The sequence below is a fragment of the Phlebotomus papatasi genome, chromosome 1 (genome assembly GCF_024763615.1).
Source record: "Phlebotomus papatasi isolate M1 chromosome 1, Ppap_2.1, whole genome shotgun sequence".
NCBI lineage: Eukaryota > Metazoa > Arthropoda > Insecta > Diptera > Psychodidae > Phlebotomus > Phlebotomus papatasi.
The window spans coordinates 36,572,262-36,599,223 of NC_077222.1; the positions used below are offsets into that span (position 1 = coordinate 36,572,262).

At 34.3% G+C, this 26,962-nt stretch overlaps 2 protein-coding genes across 2 annotated transcripts; both read right to left on the minus strand.

Moving 5' to 3' along the window:
- Window positions 1-11,789: 11,789 nt before the first annotated feature.
- Window positions 11,790-15,667, minus strand: LOC129798994 (uncharacterized). Its single transcript, XM_055842557.1, has 3 exons — window positions 15,045-15,667; window positions 14,357-14,612; window positions 11,790-14,279 (listed from the first exon to the last, which is right to left on the minus strand). The coding sequence occupies exons 1-3, from the start codon at window positions 15,177-15,179 to the stop codon at window positions 13,966-13,968; spliced, it is 705 nt and encodes a 234-aa protein (XP_055698532.1). The 5' UTR covers window positions 15,180-15,667; the 3' UTR covers window positions 11,790-13,965.
- Window positions 15,668-23,148: 7,481 nt separating this feature from the next.
- On the minus strand, window positions 23,149-26,134 carry LOC129798995 (uncharacterized). Its single transcript, XM_055842558.1, has 2 exons — window positions 23,952-26,134; window positions 23,149-23,856 (listed from the first exon to the last, which is right to left on the minus strand). The coding sequence occupies exons 1-2, from the start codon at window positions 24,375-24,377 to the stop codon at window positions 23,524-23,526; spliced, it is 759 nt and encodes a 252-aa protein (XP_055698533.1). The 5' UTR covers window positions 24,378-26,134; the 3' UTR covers window positions 23,149-23,523.
- Window positions 26,135-26,962: the final 828 nt, after the last annotated feature.

Sequence of the window (26,962 nt, forward strand, 5' to 3'; positions counted from 1 at the left end):
AAGTTTTCTACATTCTACTATACAAAAAAATGAATCATTTTTTAAAATTACAGTGCACGCTTTCTTATTCAGGAAACAAAATGACAAATGTTGGCTTCGTTATTCGAATTTTTTTTTTATTTGTCAAACCTTTCGAAAATAAATATTAGGAGTAGGGGAGACTGGGGCAAAATTTGTCAAAACGAAAATTTCAATATTCACTATTTTCTAAAATAAAAGAGACTGAGGTTTGAAATTTTTTATTATAAATAGCCTTCATGAACCTTCTTAAACTTACAAAGTTTCAAGGGATTCGAGGAAGGATTATATAAAATAAAAAAATAATGAAATTTTGAGCCCTATTTTTGGAATATTTGGCTTACAGAAAATATCAATACTGATTAGCTTAATTTAAGCACATTTCTCGTTAAGATAGAGAAAAAATATCTTCGACAAAATTGTACAGGAATAAATTTCCTATAAAAATATGTTTATTTGACATTTTTAACGTTTGCGAGAGCAAAACGTCACAAATTATCTGAAGACTGACAAAATTTGCCCTAGCAATTTTGAGAATCTCCACAAAATCGACTTTTAGAAAATGATTCGAAAATCACATTTCTTTCGAGATAGGGTAAGTGTGCCAAATTCCGGTCAGCTTGCAATTTCGGCCACATTTTTTGTTCCTCGAACTTTCATGAATTTTTAGTTTTTACATACTCTAAAGATTATACAATTCAAAAGAATAGCAAAAAATGTAGCTTCGACAAACGAAATGACGTGAAAAAGATATTGGAATAATTCCCGAAGAGCAAGAAACTATGAGAATGAAGGTGGCCGAAATAGGGCACCAAAGCTATGTCTACATTTTTATTCATTTTAAAATGTATTAAGAATAATTTTAAAGTAAATAAAGATGATAAACTGTCTACAAGGTTCTAAGCAACACTCCTAAAGTAGAAAGAATGTAAAAAATCAATTTCTATTAAACATATTACATTTGAAACTTGAGACTTTGGCGCTTGCATGCAACTATGCCGAAATTTGGCACACTTACCCTTTCAGGCTTCACACAGTCTCTGGCTTCGAACACTTCATATTTTTTACATATTCCTTTAAGAATATGGAAAAATATGAAGTGTTTGGAGTTTGAAACCGTCTGTGCGAAGCCTGAAAGTCTTCCCTTACATATTTTTGTTGGAAATAAATATGCAGTTTTTTCTAGGTACACAATAGTGTTCCTAGTTAAATTTCCAATAATATGTCTCAAGTTTTCGAATTCTATCCAGCATCACTTTTATGAGTAATAAAGGGTATTTTATGTTAATTAAAATTAATAGATTTCTTTGAAATTAACTTCTAAATAATATTAGTCGTAAATTTTACCACTAAATCACTATTAATCATGAGTTAATATGCAATTAATCAGGAATAATAACACCACAAAAAGTCAAAAAATATTTTATTTGTGCTCTTTGGTAAGGTGTGTAAATAGCTGTGGGTGAAAATGACACAAAATTTCTCAATAATGGATAATAATTCCGTCACTGCTTAATTGTATGCCATGCAAAATTCTTGTAATCATTTCTTGACACAAATTCCGATGCTGCACTTGGTGACTCAGTGGATGTATCCATTTTGAAGTCATTGGACTCCCTTTCGAAGATATGAGTGCCACTCATTCCTCCTCTTTTGGTAAAGAATTTATTCTCAAAATCGTAAAAGTGGTCCGGTTCATAGGGTTTTGTTGTACTTTCATAGTGCCTGTGGGTACCTTTGTAGTCCTTGAAGTCCCGATAATCCTTGTAGTAGTCATGTCCGTGGTGATAGGTGTTGAATGATCCCAGTCCAATGCCACTGATGGGTTTAGTAGCAAGTCCGAATAGCGATGCTACTCCACCTGCTCCGAAAACTCCAGTCAAAAGTAGAGCTAATTTACTTAAAAACACAGCTTTCTTTCCGATCAAGATTAGGATACCCAAGATTACGGGAAGAAGCACAGCTAAGTTGAACTTAAAGCCGAGGAGAAAGGGTAGGAGCAAGCTTTTTGTTAACAATCGAGCTGAAATTAAAAATATTTTATTATGGATAGATGCCTAAAATTTAAAAGAATAAGCACCTGTCGATGGTTCTCCAGCACGGTCATCAAGTTCCTGATGATTGACATTGTCCATAACAAATTCCAGAACACTGTTTGCATCTCCAGCTGGTCCAACTTTCATCATCAATCCTGGATAGAAAGATCCCAAATCCCATTGCAATGATCTTTGACTCAGAATAACACCAGTTTGATCCAGCAATGCTCTGAGAAAATTTAAAGTGTATCACAATGGTTTTTTTTTATAGTTAATGCATAAACAATAAATTGCTTACTAATTAATAAAAAAGTTATAGTTTTTTGTGCAAATTCTTTGCATAAATATTCATTACAGTGGTGAAAACTGCATGAGAAATGCATGATGGGAGTCTGAGTGTGTGAATTTGAAACGTGAATTTAATAATAAATATCATTAATTGACTTTCTACGGTCTTTGTGTCTTTTGCAATTGCATTTAAATGGATACTATTTAAATATGACTTATTAAATTTTATTCTTAGACTTTAAATTCAGTTATTCTGTTTTTGTGAGAAAGACTCTCGAGAAATATGATACACTTCCTCAAAGAAATTGTAATATTTTGAAGAGCAAAGATGGTGAGACAGATTCATAAATCACGTCTTTCATACCCAAAGGAATTGGAATAAAACTGAACTGAATTTTAATTTTAATAAAGCAGATAATTAGTTATTTTCTAATTATTTTCAGAGGAGTCTTGAATTTATTTTCTGAAATCACTGTAAAAGGAACCAATAAAAAATTATATTCCAATTTTTCTAAAAAAATTACCTGTTTATTATTTAGTGCAACGTAATTTTTATAATTTTAATAGATTTTTTGAAAAATATTGTACTATATTGAATGAAGAATCTGTTTATAAATAAAGGACTGTATAGAATTCCTGTAACAAAATGCATTTTTATCAGAAATAATTCAGATTCATATTGGTTATACAAATTTTTAAAGTATCTGAACTCAAACTAACAAAATCTTAATATACTTCATCAGTTATCCTTTAGCATTAGTTTTAGTTTTAGATAGCCTCAAAGACTTCAAAAATAGTTCTCAACAAGAATTTGATTTCCCAAGTGTTTAATATAGAAATTTAACAGGCAGAGGTCGGATTACAACTCGGGTCACAGTGCAGAAGGTTTGGTTGTAAAGAAACTTACTTAAATGATTTTACAAAAAGAAAACAGAAAAAACTTAGCGATTGATAGTTTGAAATGATATGCTTAATCTGCGTAATATGTTTAAAAAATTTTAATAAAAAATAATTAACATATGAAAGTGATTCATATTCTCAATAATTGCTCTGTACAACACAATTGATCGCTTTGTCATTGTTTAAGAAGTATCTTAAGAATTTCAAGGAATTGTTTTATATGCATTTTAAATTTACTTTAAAGTTCTCCAAACTTGATATCTCCGATTTTATTTCTATCAATAATCGCAAGCTTCAAAGACGCCTATTTTTATATCATACTAAAACTTCAAACCGGCAAAATTTTGTCAAAAACCTATCCTCAAAGCTAAAGAATACTTTGTAAAACAATTTTTAAAAAGTTCCTCATTAAAATTTGCAGTTTTCTTGGTTTTCCAAAAAAAAAAACAATTTTTCTTGATGTTTTAAAAGAGATATGAAAAATATATAAAAAAAATTAAATGGATGTAAATGCGAAAAAGTCTTTGACGGAACTACAACGAATGTATTTCAGATTCGAGATAGTTCATTGACTCCTGTAATAAGTTTTATTACTCTTTTCAAAGGCTTTCACACAATTTTTGCACGTATTCTCTAATGTATAGTGGAAGGTGTGGCAGTTTCAGGTAATGGAAATTTAATTTTAAGATTATCTTCGCTCCTTGGAAATTACAAGGGGTCAACTCACTTTTTTTGCGATGTTGAGATTCTAATGCACTTAGAAAGACAATTTAATAAATTTTCAGATGATATAAGTCATTAAATTTCGTTATTAGAAACATTTTTCAAAATTTTAATCTTTTTAATTACTTGCATAATTTTGTTTGAAGTAAAGGGGCACAAAATACATATATTTATCGTTCAAATTTATGTGAAACAGGGGAATAACTCAAGCAAGCTGATCCCTTGTCATTCTAATTTCAGCAAAATTTGCACATAATTTAGAACGAAAAGGAACTAACTCATTAAAAAACATATTTTGAAAGGTAAAAATATAAAAATTTCGATGTTTATATTAGTGCTCATACAAATAGAAAAGAAATAAATTGATTTTGTTCAGTCATTACATTCAGATACTTATTTAAACAAAGTTGAATTTTTCATGCTGTCTCCTAAAAAATGGCCGAAAATTAGTTGGTCTCTTGTAATTTCCAAGGAGGGATTTGTAAAACTTATATGAACTTTATTCAAGTGAACTTAGACTATTATAGTTTCTCTTGGGTTACGGGTTATTTTAAAATTTGCCATATATTTTCAAACTTATAAATTATTAATTAATTATCCCTCAATGTTATGATGTCCAAAATCATGAATACTTAAAACTGCATGAATTTCCCCTAAAATTGCTCATTTTCTAAGTGATCTATAGTCCTTAAATATCTGTCATTCTTCGGTGTTTTGATTGCTCTAGTAATCAGCTATTGGTTAATTGTTGAAAAATGTTATTGTTCATTTACTTATATTATATTAAACTCAAATAAGCTTAAAATTTTAAAAATATCCTTTATTCTGATCCATATTTTTCGAACTATAAAATAAAATACTAAGCAATGATTTAAGTCGCATGTAGGAGGAAGTGGGGCACCTTTGAAAGTGGCGCATTTTTGAAATTGAGATTTTTCACCTACTTTTAAATAGAATTGAGCTTTATTGTGATATAATTTAGCTGCACAAATAGATTGGGAAGCTAAATTACATTATGATATCACTCAGTTCCACTTAAACATAGGAGAAAAATTCCGAGTTCTAAGGTGCCCCGCTTTCAAAGGTGCCTCACTTTCCCCTAATGTAACTCTTCAAAATTGGTATTGTGATAGAACGGGGTAGATAAATGAAAAGTCATATTACTTGCACTTTATTAGGGGAATCAGATATTCGAGAGGACAGGACTTATATAAATTTATAGGTAGAGGTAGTCAAAGTAGTTTAGAAATAAAAATAGTGTTTGGTGCTACCTCGTGTTTGGTAGTGGCCCAGTTTCTCCTAGATATAATAATTAAATTCCAAAATTTTGGCGAAATTGCCAGTGGGTGTTCTCTGTCGAACAGGTGGCCCTTAGATTCTACCAATGCGTTCTTAAAGAAGTTCTTAAAGATATTCCCTTGACCCTGAAAGACTTTTCACATCTTTAAAACACTTAACTTTACTCTTATAAGTAACACTAGAGTTACTTATTAGGATGGTAGACTAGACGGTCACTTCAAAACACTTTTTACAGCTAAACAAGTCTAATACTTCACCAAAAATCTATTAAAGTGTTACATGCATATCATATTATGTAGATACTTAATTGAGTGAAAGTGTCACTTATTTGTGATATAACAGATCTAAAAAAAATTTCTTTGAATGTGTAATGTTCAACTTAGTATCAATTATATCCATAACCAAATGACAATGAGTTTTAGTGGCACAAATTTGGTAAACGAAAGTGAATTTGTTTATACCTCAAATTTAGTGAGTCACGGTCGAGGAAATTGAACGGAATTGATCTTGGCATTGAAAATCCACTATCTCGCACCATTGATAATCCATTGATGATTGTGTAATTATCTGTTTCCTCAATAGTTTGAAGGGTATGTAGGGCTTGTTCACCTAAACACGAAACAACTCCCAAATAAGGCTTAGTTTTGATGCAGTATCCAAAGGTACTCAATTCACACTTTGCACTTGGAATGATAACCAAAATGATAACAACAAAATGCGGAAGGAACTCCATGATGTTTTCTTGTGTCAATCTGCGGTCCAACTGTTGTTGGAATTCTTGCACGACTGAACTATTTTTGAGGGCTTTCAATGAATATATAGCAAAAATTGCTGGATTATTGTTGCGAATTTCCATATATTGCGACGCATGAAGAGGAAGTTGGTGGAAGAATAAAAAATAAAAGTGAATTTTTGCACAGAAATTGCGAAAGTTTTTCACTCAACGAACATTTTAATTCTTTCTCTGGACGTTCCATCATCGTCTTGGTCAATTTTTGTCTCACTCAATGCCATTGTTAACTCAATTTCATTGTCATTTTTCGTTCACTTTTGTGCCTTCTTGGCTCATCGCAACTTGGATCCATTCATTAATTAATTTGGCTACTGGTAGAGAAGATTTACGTGAAAAAAAATGACCAGCCGACAGGAAATATGGCTGAGAGAAAGAGATCACAATGCGAAATTGTAGCTCATTGTGTGCAACCAAGTGAAAATTAGCGAAATTTTCTGCAAATTCCCTGGTTATAATTATTGCCATCTTCGCGCAAAGTATCATGAGTAGGGAAAACGATGAGTTGGAGTAAGAAGCAGATATTAAAAGACCTTTGACCATTCGGGGTATGCAACTAATAAAACTGATTATTTTTGTAGGAATTTGACGGTTTTATGGCTTATCACATTTTTCATTCATTCATTCATTTTCAACCGCTTATCCCTATTGGGGTCGCGGGCCCATGACATCCAAATTAGCAACCCACGCTTGTCGATCCTCCGCCACTTCAGGAAGATGTTCGGGTTCGATCCTGAGGCGTTCCAAGGCAAGATTCTGAATTTGATTCAGCCACCTCGTCCTAGGTCTGCCTCGAGGTCGACGCCTTCTCACAATGGCTTGCATAGCTTTTCTGGTGGGCTTATCACATTTTTGGCGAACTTTGGCACCTTCTCATACATTTTTGTAATGTTACAGTTTAATAAATCACATCTTCAAATCTAGAATTCTTAAAACATTGAACAAAGTGCAGTTTCTGTTGGTATTGAATTTATTATGAAAATTTTGCTTCGACGCACTTTTATGATTTCGAAGCGCTTTTAAAAATTAATTTTGATAATTTATTTCTCAATTTTTTTCTTAATGAAGCTTATTTTTAAAATTCTATTAAAGTAGGGGAGCATCTTTGTTAAAATACTGTCTATTTCATCAGGAGGGATTCCTTGTTAAATATACTCCCTATTCTATTCAATTAACAATAATATCCCTTGTCGTTTTTATTGCTCGAATTTCGAAGAGGTTTTTGAGAAGGGACGGTTTTAGTAAAGCAAAGGTAATATAAATGATCCCAAGGTTGACTTAGAGAGATTCTTGAGAATATTACAAGTCCCTATATTTCAGTACTTACTATTTAATTATAATTAAAAAAAAATGGGAAATTAACAAAATTTTAAGACATTATTGTTCCTCAACTTACCATCGTAGCTGGACCCAAATATTATTACTAAACACGGAAAATAGATCACACAAGAGATATATTAATAGGACACAAAACATTAACTTATAAACAGATCCTCAATCACATTTTTTCCCAAATGTATGACTTTTAAGGGAGTAAAGCATATTATATTGAATCTGTTTTCCATAATATAATGAAACTTTAACTAATTTTAACTAAAAAATTTTATGGTTTTCAATTTTTTTTGTTCAAAATAGTTCAATAATAAAGTATTTTTACAAAATATATTTGTTAAATATTTATGAAACAATACATTTTATATTATTTAAAAAACATATATTCACATCACACCCCTTTTGGTAGTCTAACTGCGAATATCAGCGGAACAAAAATTTTGAACGACTCTATTGTTACGATTCTTTAGCAATAAATTATTAGAAAGAATTCAAACTTTTGAGTAAGATTAAATTCAGCTTCCCATATACTGAATATTGTTTTATTGCTTTTCAACTAAAAATTTCTATGTGATAACTTAAAATGTAACAGAAAATTCTTTTATTTATTTTATTACTTACTTTTACTGCTCGAACTCTACGGGGAGAGCAGTATATATAATCCCTCGACTTTTTAATCCACCCCAAATTTTCACCTTCCACCCTCCGGAGACCACTTTTTTTTTTAACAATTTTATCGTTTAACAGACGATTCTGAGAAATGTCGTCACGCTGTTTGTTCGTCTGTCCGTCTGCTAGTCCGGCTGTCATCAGCTCTAGAGGCCAAACGGTTAGAGATAGAGACTTGGGACCTTCGGGGGACCCCCCATAAGTCGGCCCAAGGATCGTTAACATGCCCCTCATTTTCTCCCCACCCCTCCCCTTCCCCTCCAAAACTATGCTTTTGGGATTGTTCGAAAACGCGTCGTGCGATTTTTTTCATTTTTGGATATGTTTCAGAGATTATTCAGGCGAACATTTCGTCCATATACGAAAATACCGTTGAATCATTCCTAATAACGGTTTTTCAAGGTCAAAGGTTAAAAAGACACATGGAGTCATGTTTGGGGTCGTTGGAAAGGTCTCGGAATTTCCGACAAAACTAAACCGGTTCCAATCGCTTAAGAATCGAAAATGAACCGGTTCATAACCGATAAAAAATTTTTATCTGAAAATCAATCCTATTGCTTTTAAAACTATTTTGGGGGATCTTTTGAGAGATTTATGAATCGGGTCAAATCGGTTGAGAACCGGTAAACGGTAAATGATGCGAAAGTACTTTTGCGGTATAGCATCTAAGTCACGAGTTCGAGCATTTCGCAAAGCCTGTTGACGCTTTGCCACCCCTTTTTTATTACTCAATTTTTTTTGGATTGTTGCAAACGCTAAAATTCGAATTGTTTTCGTGTTAATCATACATTTTTCGAAAACTGAATGTTTCAGGTGCTTATAGTGGTCCCGGTCAAAATCCCGAACGCCAAAATCCCGAAATCCAAAATCCCGAACTATTAAAAGTGTCATAGATACTCCCACGATTGCACCCGCGCTCTCTGGAGGCAAAGGGAAATCTTCTGTGTCTTGGAAAATTATTCTAAACATTTTCCCCCATATAATTTCATCCCTTTCAGGATTTTGAACATTCGGGATTTTGGCTTTCGGAATTTTGGCGTTCGGGATTTTGGATTTCGGGATTTTGGCTTTCGGGATTTTGACTGCCACCCCTGCCACCGGTTTTACATATATAGGGTAGTGACATTACTTGTGGCCTTTGTCTTTACTTATGGCCCCTTCGAAAAAGAAACTTTACAAAGTCGTAAAATAATTTCGAAAAACCTCAAAATCAAAAATATTCGATGTGTTATGATAATACATCACTTTTTTTTTGGTTTTCGGGATCATTTTCTGACAAAAATTGCGACGAAGCCATAAGTAAATATAGGCTACAAGTAATGCCACCACCGTATTTCTCATTCTTTCGCACTCGAAATTCGGTTGAGCTAAATTTAATTTGTTATGATGTTTAAAACAAGAAGAAGAGTCCGAGAGAGTGGGATAGACATATTCAATAGGTTTAAGAAAGAAAATCATGCAAATTTCGATTTTATGTAATTTTCCTGATCAAAAATCTTATTCTTTATGGCTTGAGGTTGGTCATTGTCTTTGGATTTTGAGATTTAAAGACAAAAGTTTGGTTGATATATGTATAGTTGATAGTATATAGCTGATAAATATCTAAATACGTATGTCGAGTCGATCAAGCTGCATTAAAATTTGGAATTTAAATATTTTGCAAAAGGTAGGTTCGACAGATTTTAGTTTTCTAGGCTATTCATTTTTTTAAAATAAAGATATCTTTATATTTTGCAAGTTAGAAGCCCCTAGTCTTCGATAGAGTAAGAGGAACGCATGAGCGACTCATAACTCTCACTCCGGACAAGAATCAATTTCTCCAGCAAGTCTGATGAATTTATTATGATATTTCTTTTAAAAATTTTTTTTGACTTGCTGAATTGCTAATGTTATTATCATAATTTCCCTCTCTGGCATCGTCGCAAAGGAAAGTAAAATGCTGGAACTCTTCCTTTTGTCCAATGTGTACCGGCATCATAAGAGATTCACGACTTCGGTGGCAACCCAGGAGAAAGTATTCAGACGGATTTCCAGACATCGACAATCTGGCTTTATTGGTTTTGACTTCATGTGAAGTTTTCTCAAGAAAATAACACATCCAAGATGCATGATATTGAACTTGTGATTGAGACTTGCGATGCACCTAAGAATAAATAAAAGGAAAAACCACAGTCATGGGATTTTCTCAACAATCAATATCTTGCATCTTTAGCCATCTTATATGGGAACAATACTGATCAAGTGAAGATATTCGGTGAGAGGTTGGGGAAAAATTCTCTGAGTCTTCTTTTTTTTGCTCATTGTGTGCCTTTGCAGATGAGAAAGTGGAATTTGCAATAAAATTCAATTCAAAAATTAGAAATGAGTGATGAAAGAGATGTTTGAATAGCATTGATGATCATGTCTTGCTACGCGTGATCAACTACTAATTATTTTGTAAATATCAATTAAAAGGCTTTAATTTTGTCTGAGAAACTTGAGAGAAAAGTGGGAGCCTAAGTGCAGTGGGAATATAGGTCAGCAGTATCAATGCCATGAGAGGCATAAGAGTAACTGATGGTGTTAATTCAAGTGGAAGATCATATTTTTGTCTACATTTAGGCGATTTTGTGACGGACAAGTTGAAATTTCCGTTACATCAATTTCACCTGGAAAAAGCATTTCTTTTTTTTTATTATTATTTTCTTCTGAGGGCATCAAACAACCTAATTTTTAATTGGTGGAATCTTTTAAAATTCCGCGTTTTTTTGATTACATTTAGGCCACCAAATGCTTCAAGATTGTGATCTTATTGGCGATCTTAAGTGATCTAGCTGTGTGGTCAAAAGAAAGATGAACAAATGGATTAAGGTGGAATTTGACTTTTCACTGTCTCAATAAAAATCCACTAATTGACCTATGAAGATTGTGAAAATCCCGTTTTATCATGAAATATCCCAGCATACATGAGTGAATTTGATGGATGATTGAGGTAAAATTAAATTGGTCATCCGGTCTCAAGGTGGTTATAAAAGAAAGGGGAGAAGATATGACACTTGCAAGACATTGCAAATAAATTGGTGGTATTGTTGATTTTAAGATGCTATTCCGTGTTTGTACATAACGTAAACACACTTATGGCCCAATGGAAGGTTAAGAGAGGAGAATACCAAACAGACGCGGATGTCTTTAAATGCAAATAATGACCAAAATAAAAAAAAAGGAGGAAAAAACTGTTAATAAAATTAACCTAAATTTGAAAAGATCTTCCAATGTTTGACACGACTCGTGTATTTGTGGAAAGTTTTGTTGTCTCTCAATCTCTTTTTCCGCTTATCGAATGATGCGGGCTGTTTTTTTTTCTTCTTGCTGCATCCCAGGCAAGATGATCGAGTGAGAATGGATTGTGGAGAAAGTGATATCACTGATTTTCAGTAGAGAGGAGTCTGCACACAAAAAAAAGTCTTCCAAAGCTTGATTAACGTGTCTGCTTGACAAAGTGTAGCAAATCCATTTTCATTCATATCTTCTCCATATAAAAAATTGCAATCATGGAGATTAATACGACGTGAAAGATCAACATTTAATGGCTAGTTTACCCAAAATTACCTTGTAGAGACGTCCAGTAGATATCAATTATAGCTTTTTGATGAAAGCACGCCAAAGCAGCGCGTCTGGGAAAAAAAGAGTCGCAGAAGTGGAAAGCAGATCGATGATCGAGACGAGACGAAGTAATGAAAAACAAGTAATATATATTTTTTTCTGAAGAGTTATAACATTTATTTCTCGACTTTATACAACAATAAATTACTAGAACAATGATGAAAGAGGGCATAAGATGAGGAAGTTATCTATAAGAATAATTATTTTTTAATACTGGTACAGTGTGAAGAGAAGAGAGAGAGAGAGTGTAAAATGGTCAAAAAGAAGCGATCATTCACTTTACAATCATTATTAAGGTCAAGTCTATTACAATCTATGAAATTTACGTGCATTTTGATGATTTCTCTAATCAACATATTTAACCTTTTCTTGCATCTCTTAATGCACGCTATTTTTTTTTAGTGTGAAAAAGAAGTATTTAGTGATCCAGTGATTTTTTTTAAGAAAAAAATTTATTTTACATGTTATTGCAATCTGCATGTTTGAATAACTTAATAGGATGATCGAGTGCGTGCAGAGAGGCAAATTGTGGATTTAGAGAAATAGGGAGAAAAAGTAGATTAAGAAATGTATACTCATTAAACTGTTTAAATAGTCATCAGATAAATCGATCAATTTCGTGCGTAATTGAAGCAATTTCACGTAAGATTAACATGAAAGCTCTTCAATCAATCTCAATAGTTATGCTTCTGTGGTATGTTTGGCAAGAGAGATGGAGAACGTAGAAATAGAAGATACGACGATGAAGATGTCGGGGCAAGATAGGAAAAGAGGCAAATGAATCTTTGATACTTCTATTGCCATTATGATAAAATTTATATGAATAGACAACATCCCATTGTAGGTTTGCCTATTGAGGCGGTCAGTTGGATGAAGATGCCACAAATGACTATGAAAAATTATTTGTTATCACCTACTCAGGTCTAGTGACACCAATTTTTATATAAATAAAAGAATGTATGACAGAGACTTGGTGAAAAATTTCCTTTTAAAAAATGCGCTTGAAAGAAAAGAAGAAGTGACCAAGAGAGACGCGCAGTATGCTGAAGACGGGGCATATGCGTGCTTAAGACGACTCACTTGTGTATACATTAGTGGAGGTATGAAAATGTATCATATATTGGCATAAAAGAGATATGAGTGGGGCTTGGAGTTGACCCAGAATGCATCGCAGTTCCGTTACATGATCATGATCAGCAACGCAACTGCGCGATCAATAAAACTTACTGTTTTTCCAACATCATTATTTTCCCTTTGACCAACCTCTAAACAAATTGGTCACTTTGTATGCCGCGCGATCATTGCCAAAAAAAACCTCTTTTTGGATATCTCTGACCCCCAAGAGATCACTGATCATGATCACGATATTGTGCGTGCTCAACGCACAGAGAAAGATGCGAAGCTGAGTGAGAAAAAAAGAAATTCATTTTAGTGGGTTAAATATGTGAGAAAACAAATTATAAATCGCAGGATAAATACGAAAAAAACACGATCACTGAAAAGGGAAAATTTCTCTCAGCGAGAAATCAAGTTTTTTTTGAGAAAAAAAAGCACGAACACGATCACGAATTGATCGAAAGCATGATGAAATATTTTGGTAAGTTTGTTTTTTTGTGAAGATGAAGAATATTTTGGTTGAGTTTGTTTGGTTTGTCATTTTGTCTGTCTGTATTTTGTTTTTATATATTTTTTTAATATCCGTATTTAGAAATATTTTTTCGCTTTTTTTGTAAGAAAAAATATCTTTAACATCCTAACTTTGCACTTATTAAATGCAACAGTAATTCTATTGCGATCAACAAAGAAAAAATACAATATTTTATAAAAATTACATTTTTCATCGTTATTTTAACTTTAAGACTTAGAAATATTTATATAGTTCTTTTTCTTTCATTTCTTTAGAGTGAGAAGAAAAGTATTTGAAAGTATAGAGATCGTGTCCATAGACATGTCAGTCGTCAATTTGTAACACAATTTTTTTTCCTTCATCTATTATTTTTATGTCTTTAAATGAATAAATAAATTATAGAGAGTGATCTTTGTTGACAAACTGCGATAGATAAAAAAAAAAGAGTTTTCCATCTAAGAATTGGTAGAGTAGTCAAAATAAATAAGGGCATTTTTTCAGTTTTCGTCATTTTTTCTTTTTTTTAAATAAATAAATTAATTCCCTAAAAAAATTGACCAATTTCGCGCCAAATTTTGTTGTCCGTCCCCAAGAAATATGGGGACTTATACCTATTTTTGGGAGGGTAGCAAACCAATAATTTACTGGGTGTATCCATTGTAGGCCAGGTTGTGGGCATCGAAGGATCGGGCATAGTGTCCATGGTGATCCTCATAACCACCACCGTGGTGTGGGTGGGCAACAACTTCATAGCTCTGAGATTGTTTGGAGTCGAAGAGTTTCTTAAGACCAATAATACCGGACAGGAGCAGGGCCAATTTGCCAATGATGAGAGCCTTGAAGGCAATCAGGGCAAGGAATCCAATGGCCAGAGGGAGGAGAGCAGCAGCCTTCAGTTTGAAGAGAAGCAGGAGGGGCAGAAGGAGTTTCTTGGTCTTCTTTCCCTTTCCACGAGCTAGAGGTTTCAAGAAAAAAAAAATAAAACATTTAGAACACCTTCCCGAAATCGAGAAGATCCCGCTTTAAATTTACCTTCATCGAGAGATCGTTGCATTTCCTGGATGGAATCTTTCGGGACTTTGAATTGGAGTGTGTGAGAACCTAAGAATCGAGCCACACGATCCACCAACAGTGAGTCAACTTCCGCCTCACGTGCCTCAGGTTCAGCTGGCAGGACAATTTCATTGATTGAACGTCCCGTGGCAACGGCCTCTGTCTGCACTAGGCTGACACCTTCAGCCAAATTGATATCACCATGATTGCCATCGACATAGTGCAAGGCGCGTTCCTGCAAAATTTACAGTTTCTTTTTAGAATATATACCTTTCAATCTAATTTCTCAGAGTGCAAGGCATATTTAAATGGGAGTACAGTAATGTGATCAGTGATGGCTACTTCCAGAATCCGGTCTTTCAACTGTTATCTCATCGTCTTATGGGCTTTGATCTTGCCACAAAACTGGCTTAAAAGAGTTTACACAACAGTTACTTGGGCATTTTTCCAACTGACAGAGAAAATTTGGGTAACTAGGCAATACAGGACAGGTTGTCATTCAGCAATTTGTTGAAAGATCGCGATACAACATCTTTGACAAGTTCATTGATTTTTTGTAACAAATTTTCACAGAAAAAAAAAGAAATTGCGATTGATGTCGATAAGAAGTTATTTGTAGCACTTTTAGATAATATTGAAAAATTCCATAGGTGGGTGGCACACGTACCTTTAGGCATAGAACCATTGATTTATCACCACAATCCTTGACAAATTTGAGGGCTGTCGTGAGGAGGCCATCTGTTTCAGATGGACTGGCACTGGCCACAGCTATGGCAACAACTAACACACACAGTGACTTCATATTTGTTAACAATTAAAGTTTTTGAATTAAATTATTTAAAATAAAAAAAAACGTTTAAACTAATTGTATTCACTGAACAAGAGACGGAGGCGCTTAGTAATCCCGATTGATCACACCAAGGCAGTGCACGTTGTTAGTGGTCAGAAGGCAGCCGGTGAACTGTGACTAGAAGACGCCGACGTCCGCGTTTTATTCTCTTGTGCACCTCTGGTGGCGATGTGTTATGGAATTTAAATTAATGGACGATTTGAAAAAGACAAGTTGAGGTAGTAGAGGAGCTATATATATAGGTGGAATAAATAACGCGAATGGGTGAAAAAAAAGGTACGACACGATGACGATGGGTATGGTAGTGCTTCAAAAAATTATATCTTTGATATGTGGATTTCTCAACTTCCCCGCACTAACCGAAGACTGACGCACCGGAGATGGATGGCTCTATGTTTTAATGTTGGTTTGTGCGCCGGAAAGAGATCGCCATATCCGCCCAAAGTATACCAAAAGGGGGGAATCCGTACATTACTCCACAAGGGGGGATCTAGCGTCGCACAGAGTCTCCACACCACTTCTGTCTCCTCTCCTGCAGATAATATACATTGGCAAATGCCATTGTCTCACCACCACATCGCGGAAGAAGCACTAAACCCAACATCCCATCTCTGAAGATGATATACTCTTTTTTTTTGGGCGGGACATGATCATCTTCAGCATACCCCTCGTACAATGTCCACATATCCAGTATGTGTACTTGTTTCCCACAAAAAAAAGAACAACTAAAAAAACCATATGTATATACAATTTGGACCTCAAAAGACACTTGCTCAAAAAAAAGTAGCAAAAGAAAAGAAATGTAGAAAATGTGTGTAAAGAAACTCTCCCTGAATCGCGATCGTGAATCTTTAATGGCCTTAGCCCATTGCAAGGTGTGTAAAAGTCACTTGAGAGTGAGAGAAATGTCCGGTTTGTAAGGGAGACAAATTTTATCACATTTCGTGAATGAAAATTGCAGCATTAGGCTTTTGAAAGAAATTCAGCGTGTGCAAATGCAAATTTGTCAAAATGACTGTTTTTTTTGTTGTCAAACTAAATTTCCATTTCGTGGCGTTTGAGAGAAATTTATCGTGATGTGACTGTTGGTGACAGCATGAGAAAAAGAAACCCACCTGGATGGGCAAATTTATTCAATGTCGCCCCGACAGCAAAAAAATAAATAAATTGAGAATTGAGCGAGTCAGTGAATTTTATTTATGAAGTGATCTTTAAGCACATTCATACCTCATTCTCAGCATTAGCTGAAGGGGTAAGCAATTTCTGAGAAAGAGTGTTTGCATATGCTATTAATGGGCTTTCTTTCTATTTACATTCATAAAAAAAAACTTTTTGAAAAAAAAAATCGTGTAAGAAGTGGGACAGCATTGTTTAAATGTTTCATAAATGCCGCATTAAATAACTGTGTGTTATCATCCAAAATTAAATATAATTATAACTTTTAAAAGATCAATAAGACTTTAATAATATTACAACACTTTTTGTAATTTCTCGCACTAACTATAAACTAAACAATTTTATATTTGTATATAGGGGAAAGGCTCATAATTTTGTCCAGTTTCTTATTTTGGACACTTTGAGGATAAAATTGGACACTAAAAATAAATTGATTAAAATGATGGATTTTTATTCCAATATTTGATGAATAATGAATTCTATCTAAATATTTGTTCTTTTTGGAAGATTTTAACACTAAATACGTTAAAATTTGAATATGATTTGAGTTGAAAATGCTTTGTTGAAAATTCAGTGTGAGCAATTGCTTACGAGAAATATGACAGAACTTTGTGTTTACTTCAGTCTTATTTAGTTTTGGTGAAGTACTAACAAAGTTTGTTCGCTGTTTTTGAGTGCTATTATTGAATATTCATTGAATATTGTGTTGATTCACGTTACTGATGATTTGTACATTTGACCTGAAGTGAGATTTACCTTGTGAATTATATTTTTCGTGTGAAAAATGGGAAATTTTTTAAGACATTCACCAGTGAGGTGATGATTCCTATTTTGGACAGGTGTTTTTCTCACGAAATTTCGTGAAGTTTTAGCTTTTGTCTTAGCTTTTGTTTTAGCAATCCTTTTGTGATGACTAGGTTGGACAAATGCCTGTAGAAACAAAGGAGCATCATCTCTACGAAAGAGATGTAGCGAGAAATGCCTTGAAAGGCTCCCGGAAAGGTCAGGGAATGAGCGAATCCGCACGTACTTGGAGCACCGAAGTCAACTCACTTTAATGAATGATATGGAAAGTTTCCGGGCTTCTTGTGACATTCTACGTTTCCCTTACATGAACAGGAAGAGGACTTGGTAAGATTGGTTCATCAAATGAAGAACAATGGGCATCCTATTGAGGCGGATTAGCTGTCCAAATTTACAGTCAAGTTGGACAAATTAATAAACAAGTTGTCCAAAATAAGAGCCAAGGTCACCTCTACTTATCAATTCATTTTTAAACGTATTAAAACTAATTTTAATAAAAATAAGACTATAAATAGCTTTCTAAGTTTCTAAACAACCCTTCTGAAAAGAGAGTAACAAAAAAGTCAATTAGTATGGAAAATATCGCACTTCAAACTTGGAACTTCGATGCCTATAAGCAGACTGTCCAAAATTATGAGCACTTCCCCTACGTAGCGGAATATTACGTGTCGTGTATCATATATCATCTTGAAAACCTTTAAAAGTATATCCCGGCTTTGGTCTCTGAACATTTCGGTATAATTCATGTATAACAAAACGGACGATACCCTATTCTTAATTAAGATACATTTTAAAACCGCGCCAAAACTGCTGAAATGTATTAAGCGACTCCCTAATCGGGATATGGAAACTTCGTATTTTACATTTCGTATGTTACATGTTCGTATTGCACATTTCGTATTGCGGAAACTTCGTATTCTAGTACATTTCGTATTCTAGTAAATTTCGTATTTTACTATTTCGTATTTCACATTTCGTCTTTCATAAATTTTGTACAAAAATTGAACAGGCGCTACTGATAACTTTCCAAAGCATAGAAAATTTCCTTTAAGGTGTCTACACATTGGGAGCAATTTTCGTCAAAAATTGCGTTTTTGACAGAAATTTGACGTTTCCCCCTACAACGTTGCAGGGAATTTCCTTCAAAAAAGCAATTTTTGACAAAAATTTCTCCCAATGTGTAGAGACCATTAGCCTTAATAGGTAATACTGATTACTTCCGAAAACACAGAAAATTTCCCTTTGCCCCAAATAAGCAATACTGATAATTAGAGCTTGAAGTTCGACTTTAAATTCAGACGCGACGCGCATAGCGCCCTTAACCCCATAAAACTGCAATTATATTATTTTATTGGTTGATATGCTTTTGTAAAATGTATGTCAGACGAAATGTGAAATACGCAATGGTAAAATACGAAATATAGAATACGAAGTTTCTGCAATACGAAATGTGCAACACGAACATGTAATAAACGAAATGTAAAATACAAAGTTCCGCAGACCTCCCTAATCTACAAAAAACTAAATATACCAATTACACGCAAGATATGCCTAAAAATATTTCTGAAATATTTATAAATGGAATTTGAAGACGTGGTTTTAGATATTACGCGATAAAAAGAGGAGTTCAGATATTCGCGAGGACTGTGAAGTCCAGGACATTGTACGATGGTCAAGGTAAAGAAGGCGATAATGGTGATCAAGTGAACCGAATGGATGACACTAGACTTGCGAAAAGAGTCCAAAAAAATCTTCCAGCATCGACTACGAGACCAAGAGGTAGACCACTGAAAAGATGGTACGAGTCTTGGACATCAGAATCACAACTCCGGCTGATGTTCAGTACCATGGCATCTTCAAACAATCAATCACGATAAATAATCCGTAGCCCTACTGTGGGAAAAACAGGCATTTGCCTAGTTAAAGTAGAAGAAGAAAAAGAGGTTTTAGACAAAGGACATTATAGGGTATGAATTACAACTCGAAGCGTATCTAAACCTCCTTTCTTTACTTTAAGACCTCTTGTTTTAGTTTCCACAATAAGATGTATCAGGCACAAATTTTAGTATGTTATAGCTAGGCCTTAGAGCTTTCGATTTAAGGAAAAAAAATGAATATTTCGGGCTTTCTCAATCCAAGCCATTACAAGTCAGAAAATTGTCTTAAAATGGTCACAACCATGACGATAAGCCATTGTTAAGGCCAGATAAGTCTAGATAAACTTATGATAGAAGAGATTCTTTATATACAGATGACCTCGAAATGCATGCAACTCGAAGTCATTGCGACTCGAAATATATGAAAATTCGATTGTGAATTGACGAGTAAAGAATCGTGTTGAGCCAATTTTATTTGTTTCCGACAACAGTTTTCTTGACGCGATTCTTATAGAATTCCACAAGAGCTTTCCAAAATACCAAAATTTTTCTTCTAACAATTAGAATAGGAGATCTGGCCATTTTGAAATTCAATTTTTGACCCCTTTTAGCTCGGGTTAAGGGGTCGGCTTAGGCCTAGCTATAACATACTAGAATTTGAGATGTGTAGATGCCATAGGGGCTAAGTTATTGAGAAAACAAAACCGAGGGTTGTGCCAAGATGACGAAAGGGGGTGGGGAAGGTGGATCTGACATCATGTGTATCTAGCTACCCATTGACATTGACCTGACCTTTGCCGAAAGCCATTTGTCGATATCCTTTTCCTTACTGTCTCCAGAAGTGGTTAAACGACGAACGGGACACACGGGATGTCCATGAAAATCGAATTTTGGCGCATAATATTCGTGATTTGTGTTTAGTGTTAAAACATGTAGATCCAAAATTTTGGGCTCAATTTGTAAAGGCTGGATTTCACCACGAACCACAAAAGCTGAGATTGTAAAAAATCTCAGATAAAATACTCAAGTTTTTTTTGACTTACCTGTACTACATGAAGTTACACCTTGTAATTTGAGTGGTATATCTCCTATATTCTAATTATCATTATGGTAATTTTTATAGTTCATAAAAAACCGATAATATTTGTTTATTTCGATGTATCGGGCTTTTATTGCCATCTTGTACATCGTTCAGTTTATGATTTTTATTCGGTTTACAATGTATATGAGAAATATTATATGTCCCTTCGGTCCTTTCAGATGCTTCAATCATTTGCACCGGTTGGGACTAGAATTCACAACTGTGACAGTCGAGCCGGGGGTCACACCGCCCAAAACCGTTAATATCAAGTCCAATATTAAAATTATAAGTTATGATAAATTATTGCATATTATATTATATATTATATAATATAAATATTCAGTTATTATAAATTATTGCAAGATATTGGTTTCGAAGCGAAATTAACATTTATTCACAAATTTAATTCACAAAGAAAATTAATTTGAACAGTCTCAAACTGGCATTAGTCTTTTAACTTAAGTTTTAAATTAAATTGACAGATATTCAGAGTTGACATTTCTGACACAAATGTCTCCGCTTTCCCATATAATAAGATTTAAGGTTTAAGATCTTTAACAGGATATAAACGGAAACACTGGATCTATTTTCACAAATCTCTACGACGTTTCGAGGATGTACGTCCTCTTCATCAAGTATCGAATATGCTACGGAAAATCACGTTACAGGCGGGAATTGTTACACTGCAATTGGACTTGGATAACAACTCCTGTCTCTTCAACGCAATCTTAAAGAATCTTAAAGAAGCATCTTTTCATCTTTTTTTTCTTTTTATAGCCTCATGTTTTTTTTAACTGGTTACTTTCTTTTGTTATTTTTATTTTTAATTTTTTTCTCTTTATCACAATTTATCACAATGAGTCCTATTTTGTGATCAAATAAATATTCTATTCTATTCTATTTTACATAAGTCGACTTAACATAGTATGGAATGGAGTCGTCGATTTAATGTGTTATGATAACAAATCACTAGTTTTTGGTTTTTCGAAATAATTTTATGGTAATAATTGGGAAAAGACTGTAACTGAAGGCAGGCCATAAGTAATTCTGCAAACCTATGAGGACGATTGCCTCTATCAAATGCTTCAGCCACCCTCAGCACCTGACTAGTGATGAGGGTCCGGCTGTCGACTGGGTTATCAGTTGTCGAACGGGTAGGGTCGGATGAACGTCTGTTCGACAGGGAACCCCTATTGACACTTTTGTCAAAATGTTGAAAATTATTTAATGTATCTAGGGAAGTGTAAGTAATATAACGTTTTTTTCTGTAACTTACCTTTTACTATAAACAGAGATGTTCAAATTTCATATCCCAAATGGTACAGAGTAGGGTGTCAATAGGTGCTGACACGAGTTCATAAAGTGTCAATAGACGTTCGTTTCACCCTATAACGTTCTACAATGTCTTCGACAATGTGTCTTCAACTGTGCAAATAATATTGCATGCACCTTAAGTTTCTTGACTTATCCACCCTTTGAGCAATAATGCAAGAATTGTCTGCTGAAGGGAAATTTCAGCGGAAGATGCAGATTGTTGGAATGAAATTACAATGTCGTGTCTCTCTGTTGTATAGATATAGATTTCATGTGTAATTTCTTGCAATAATTAATCTAAAAGACCATTCAATTATCTGCTTTATTCACCAATCGACCTACAAATGCATCTGTTTTTCCTCAGCATTTTCACCCTTTTACATGGGCCCATCATCAGTATGGTACAAGTGTGAAAGAAACACGAGACATGCGTTCAATTGAACAATGAAATTGCCAAAGAATTAGCGTGGAAGGTATGATAAAAAAAGAAAGAAAAAACGGTATTACTCCAATTTCCGTTCAAAATCGCATCACTTCTCAAGTGTCTTCTTCAAAAGGTATAACAACACGATGAGTACGGGAGATATGAGACCATGGTAAGTCGCTCATGAGACGCTAATGGATGAAAGTGATGTATGCTCTCTATGATTTTTTTTGAGTGGCTCAATAGACGGCGAAAAGAAAATATTGTAATGAAAGATGAAATGGGTGATGATGGTGGTATAAAGAAATAAAGAAAAAAAAATCTGCAGTCTCAATGGAAACCCATAATTTATTTTCCTCCTTCCCTTTCCCACACTCTAACTCTTTTCGCCTCACCACGAAGCACAATGGCATCAAGATCGAAGAAATATCAGCATGAATGAAATAAATGACCATCCCATTGCGGATGTTGCCTTCAAGGTAACATTTTTTCCACCCAAAATACTCATCTGTAGAAATGTTTTCTTTTTTCTTCATTACAAATTCCTCCAACCATCATTATTTACTTTAACCGCTCAAGAGACGGAGAAAAAATCAACTTAAAGCGCGAAAAAAATTACAATTTGCGTATAAAAAAAAACTTTCTACGCACCTCAATGGTGCAATGGGTCAAATGTCTCGCCGTGATCTTGAAATACTTTGTAATCTTCTTTCAATTAACGTATTCCCCCACTCAATGAATCTACTTTCAGGCGCTTTCCGTACGATCATGATCTTATGAATGAATCTACCTATCTCATTTGGTATGTGAGATGCAATATCTGGTTTTTCTCAAAGAAACTTGTGCAAAAATCACAAAAATAGAAATAAAAAGAAAGAAAAAAAAACAGCTAAAATAGCTTTAATGACTAATTAAAGCGCGATCATTTAAGTTTTAAAAGGAAGGAAATTAATGGCGTGATTGAAAAAGAGAAAAGAGATGAAAAATGTGCCAAATTTGAATATTTATATTGGATGGAATTTACGAAAGAAATTTACCCATTTGCCTGATCCCCTATTGAATATGAAAGACACGCAATGTCTTACTTTTCAGAGTCCAATTGCTCTCCACCCTCAAGATTTCTTTTTCTTCTTCTGCCATGATAATCCAAACAGCAAAAGAAGCGTAAAAATGAGGAAAACCTACACGTGATCACTGGGTTAATTAATTTGGGGCATTGAGAGAAAAAAAAAACAGACTGACTAATTAAATTCAATTACTCTTGTATTTGGTTTATGAAAGAATAATTACAGCAATTTCATTTCTTTTCTTCAATACAAAAAAAATACGTTAATTTTCACCTTTAGCGATACAAAAAACAAAATAAATAATTTCTTATACAAAAATCACTCTCATTTTCTAAGGTATTCACATGTTTTCTTTTTTTTCTCGTCTTTTTTCAACTAATTTATAAGATTTTGGTATGATTTTCTCTTAAAAGTAGGTCTGTTTTTTTGGTAGATCATGCCTCGTCGTAGGTGTCGTAATGAGTTTTTTAATGGGCTAGGAGATGGTCTCAATGAATAAGGAAGGGTTTCGTTTGGGGGGAGGGGGATAATAGGAAGTAGGCTTACAAGTTGGTTAGGGCTTCTGGGCTTGGTATGCTTGATCATGTGCATCGAAACTACGTCCCCATCCAGATCCGCCATGTCCACCGGAGACGACAACTTCGTGAGATCCTTCATGATGGCCAGAACTGCTGGACACGAGCTTCTTGATACCAATGATGGAAGCCAGAACCAGGGCAAGTTTGGAGACAATCAGGGCTTTACCGGCGAGCAGGGCTAGGGCACCATAGGCAAGGGGTACCATACTTCCAGCTAAAATAACAGGGATCATAACCCAGCTGTTTTTCTTCTCCTTGGCACGTCCTTCGAATGATCGCTCAACGTCGTCAGACTCTGGGAATTTAACCTAAAACAATCAAAGAAATTAGACAATGCCCTACATGATCTTCATGCTACAGAAATCATGACCTAAATTTAAATTTAGGTCTCTGTCTCCTTTACCTGAAGTGTGTGAGTGTTGAAGAAGTTGACAATCTTGGAGAAGATCAATGAATTAAGGGCAGTTTGCTTGTCACTTAGCGATCGTGGCAAGGACTCTTCAATTTCTTCCGTGGACTTGATTGGAGTCTCATCAACTGGACTGCTCTCCTGTCGCACCAATTTGATATCATCGCCAATTGACACATTTCCGACAGACCTACTAGCGCGATCAAGTGACGTGAGCAACTTAATCTTGAGACACACCGTCAAGTCCGTTGTTGAACACTCTTGGTATGTTCTGTAAATGTATCGCAGATCATTGAAGACCGACGATCCGACCAGTGATCGTGCTTTATCCTCCATCGTAACTGAATTCTTTGATGTTGGTGCACTTCGAGCCAACACCAATGTGACTGAGCACAGAACCAATAGACACTTGCTGAACATTGTGATGTATTAATTAAAGGTTATCTGTTCTTTTAAAAAAGGGAATTATAATCTAAATATTGCACTGCGAATTTAGATGAACTTCTTTAAATGGTAAGTCCTAACTTAAAGAGGCGATGTGAAACACAATGAGTACTGCAGAACACTGATACGGTGCAATTAGTAATTTCATGTTTTATACCCAGATGCACCAGTTTGTTGCAATTGAATGCAATTATGCATCCGATATATTCCCACCTCAGCCACCTACACGGCTATTTGCATCTGTGTTAGTGCAATGATGAGTTGCACTACGAAGATAAATATGCAAGAGGCTTGGAAAAAAATGGTTAAATGAAATGGATGTAGTGTAGTAGGAATATCGTTCTATTCTAATACCTCGCGGCCACCTAGTGATTTCTTTTTTTTCCAAAACATCACTCTCCGTCTCTCTCCATGATCACCCTTTTCAATTTATTTTGATCAATTATATTAACTCTCCTTCATAAGGCCATTTAATAGCAAATCACAGTGTCTACCACGTGTCTATTACCACCTCTACACTGTTAGAAACAAGACTTGGAAAATTCTCTACTTTTTGAAATTAGTCAAAGCTACAAATATCTTAAATTCATTCAACTATCTATCCGTTCACTTTTAAATCGTTTTTACCTAACGATGTTGTACGCTTAGGTCATACAGACTAACTTCCATGACTTCCATGAGTTTAGGTTTACTGCTACATCTGGAAGATGGGCTCGGTTGATTGCGAGAGTTTCCTAAGCGATAGCTTAAGTTTGATTTTGTTATCATAGGCCTACGTCCCTTTATAACAGATATTGTAATGCTAGCCTGAGTGATCCGTTTACTCTAACGTGTTAAGCGGTTACGTGGGCCAAAACGACTGGAAAACACCATGTTTTCTCTAATTTTTTTTTCGACATAAAAAAAATCTATTCAAAGCACATTTTATGAAATTTTCATTTAGAAATCTTTAAAATTTAGACCAGACCTGTGCTTATTAAAAGTCGTGTAGTATCGGAAATTTTGTGTTGATAGTTCTAATGGAAATTGCAGATTGACGTTCTGGTAACACTAATCCCGCTTATTCACGGTGCCATGATGAATATTTTTGCGCCAAAAAGACATAATAGAAAGAAAAACTCTCATAAAAAATGAATTGTCTTCTTGATGTCTTTGTTGAAAGACGGATAACTGTTCACTATACGTCCTTTTACTTGAATCTTGTAGAAATACAAAGAAATTAAAGTTCTTAAATCGCACGCAATTCAACTGTGAGAGAGAGATAGAGACACAAATAACTCACTTGACAAACGTCTGGCGGAGCTGCGGTTGCAAAAATCTCTAAAATGCGACAAAATATTTTCTTCTCTATTTTATCCTTATTAGCAGGTCGTGTCCCTTCTTGTAATATGTACTTTTGCAATCCTTATTAATCAAAATAGTGTTGTACAAAAGGGTTTTTCTCAAACCTATCTTGAATTTTGGGACAGCTCAAAAGAATATGAGTCTTCCAGCTAAAAATGTCATCCCAATGTTTTTGTTGTAATATCGACAATTATTCACAATTAACCCAAATAACTGTATTCAAATAAATTATTAAAAGGATTTTCTTGTGAAAATGACTTAATTCTAAGGAATTAAACAATTTTCACATTAAAAACTTCTCATTTTCTCAATGTGAATTTTCGCGGCATTTCGGAGAATCCCAACTGGCACCACCAAATTCACTTCGGCTTTTATTTTAGCACAGGCCTGATTTAGATAGTGAAACCTAATTTTTGGAGGCTTATATTAAAAAAAAAACATGCTTTTCCGTGAACAAGATTGTCAGATGAATACAGTCAGAAAAATCTTGTTCACCGAAAATTATGTAATTTTTCAAAATTTGTCTCCAAAAATTAGGTCCCAACAGCTCAATTTTTAAAATTTTGAACCGAAAATTTTAGAAAATATATTTAAAATGTTATGCTTTTATATGCATAAGAACTCGAATTAAATTTTTGTTTATTATGTTGATAAAAGAAGTTAAGGAAATATGCTGTTTTTTTGATATTTTAGAGTTATCCCTTTACCGCTCAGAGAAAGTTTATCAGGGATACTTCTATTACAAATTATATTACAAAAATACGGGATTTTATGGTGCAGTAGATAAAACGGTCTTCAGACTGGTAGCTTAGCTTAGATCCGGAAGGTCTCAAAGTCCCAAATAGCAACCAATATTGATTTTTAGAATCTATAATAATTTACCTTTATTAAACCAATTCTATATCAAAATTTTCCAAACAACTTTGCTGGATAGGAAATTAGAGTAGTTAAGTCTAAACCTTAGATCTAAAACTCGTCAGTTATTTGACTTGACTTTCCCGGATATGAGTGTAAATCTGTTCTTGTGCTTAGAACTAAATGTCTGTAAGGAAACATTTATGATAAAAAAAATCTTCCAACACGGATTATATTAATTATTAATTGTATAAATTGTATCACGGCGCACCATGGAAATTGAGGAGATGAAGAGGGGTCCAGGATCCAGGAAGACCACCAACATCGTGGAAATTCACGATCAACACAGACATGAGGCGAAG

Bases quoted from the DNA above. Each gene is read 5' to 3' on its own strand.
- LOC129798995 (XM_055842558.1), bottom strand. From the start codon at position 24,377: ATGTTCAGCAAGTGTCTATTGGTTCTGTGCTCAGTCACATTGGTGTTG. The intron at 23,857-23,951 runs GTAAAGGAGACA...TGATTGTTTTAG, and splicing joins TCAACACTCACACACTTCAG to GTTAAATTCCCAGAGTCTGA.
- LOC129798994 (XM_055842557.1), bottom strand. From the start codon at position 15,179: ATGAAGTCACTGTGTGTGTTAGTTGTTGCCATAGCTGTGGCCAGTGCC. The intron at 14,613-15,044 runs GTACGTGTGCCA...TAAATTTTGCAG, and splicing joins CAATGGTTCTATGCCTAAAG to GAACGCGCCTTGCACTATGT. The intron at 14,280-14,356 runs GTAAATTTAAAG...TGAAACCTCTAG, and splicing joins GCAACGATCTCTCGATGAAG to CTCGTGGAAAGGGAAAGAAG.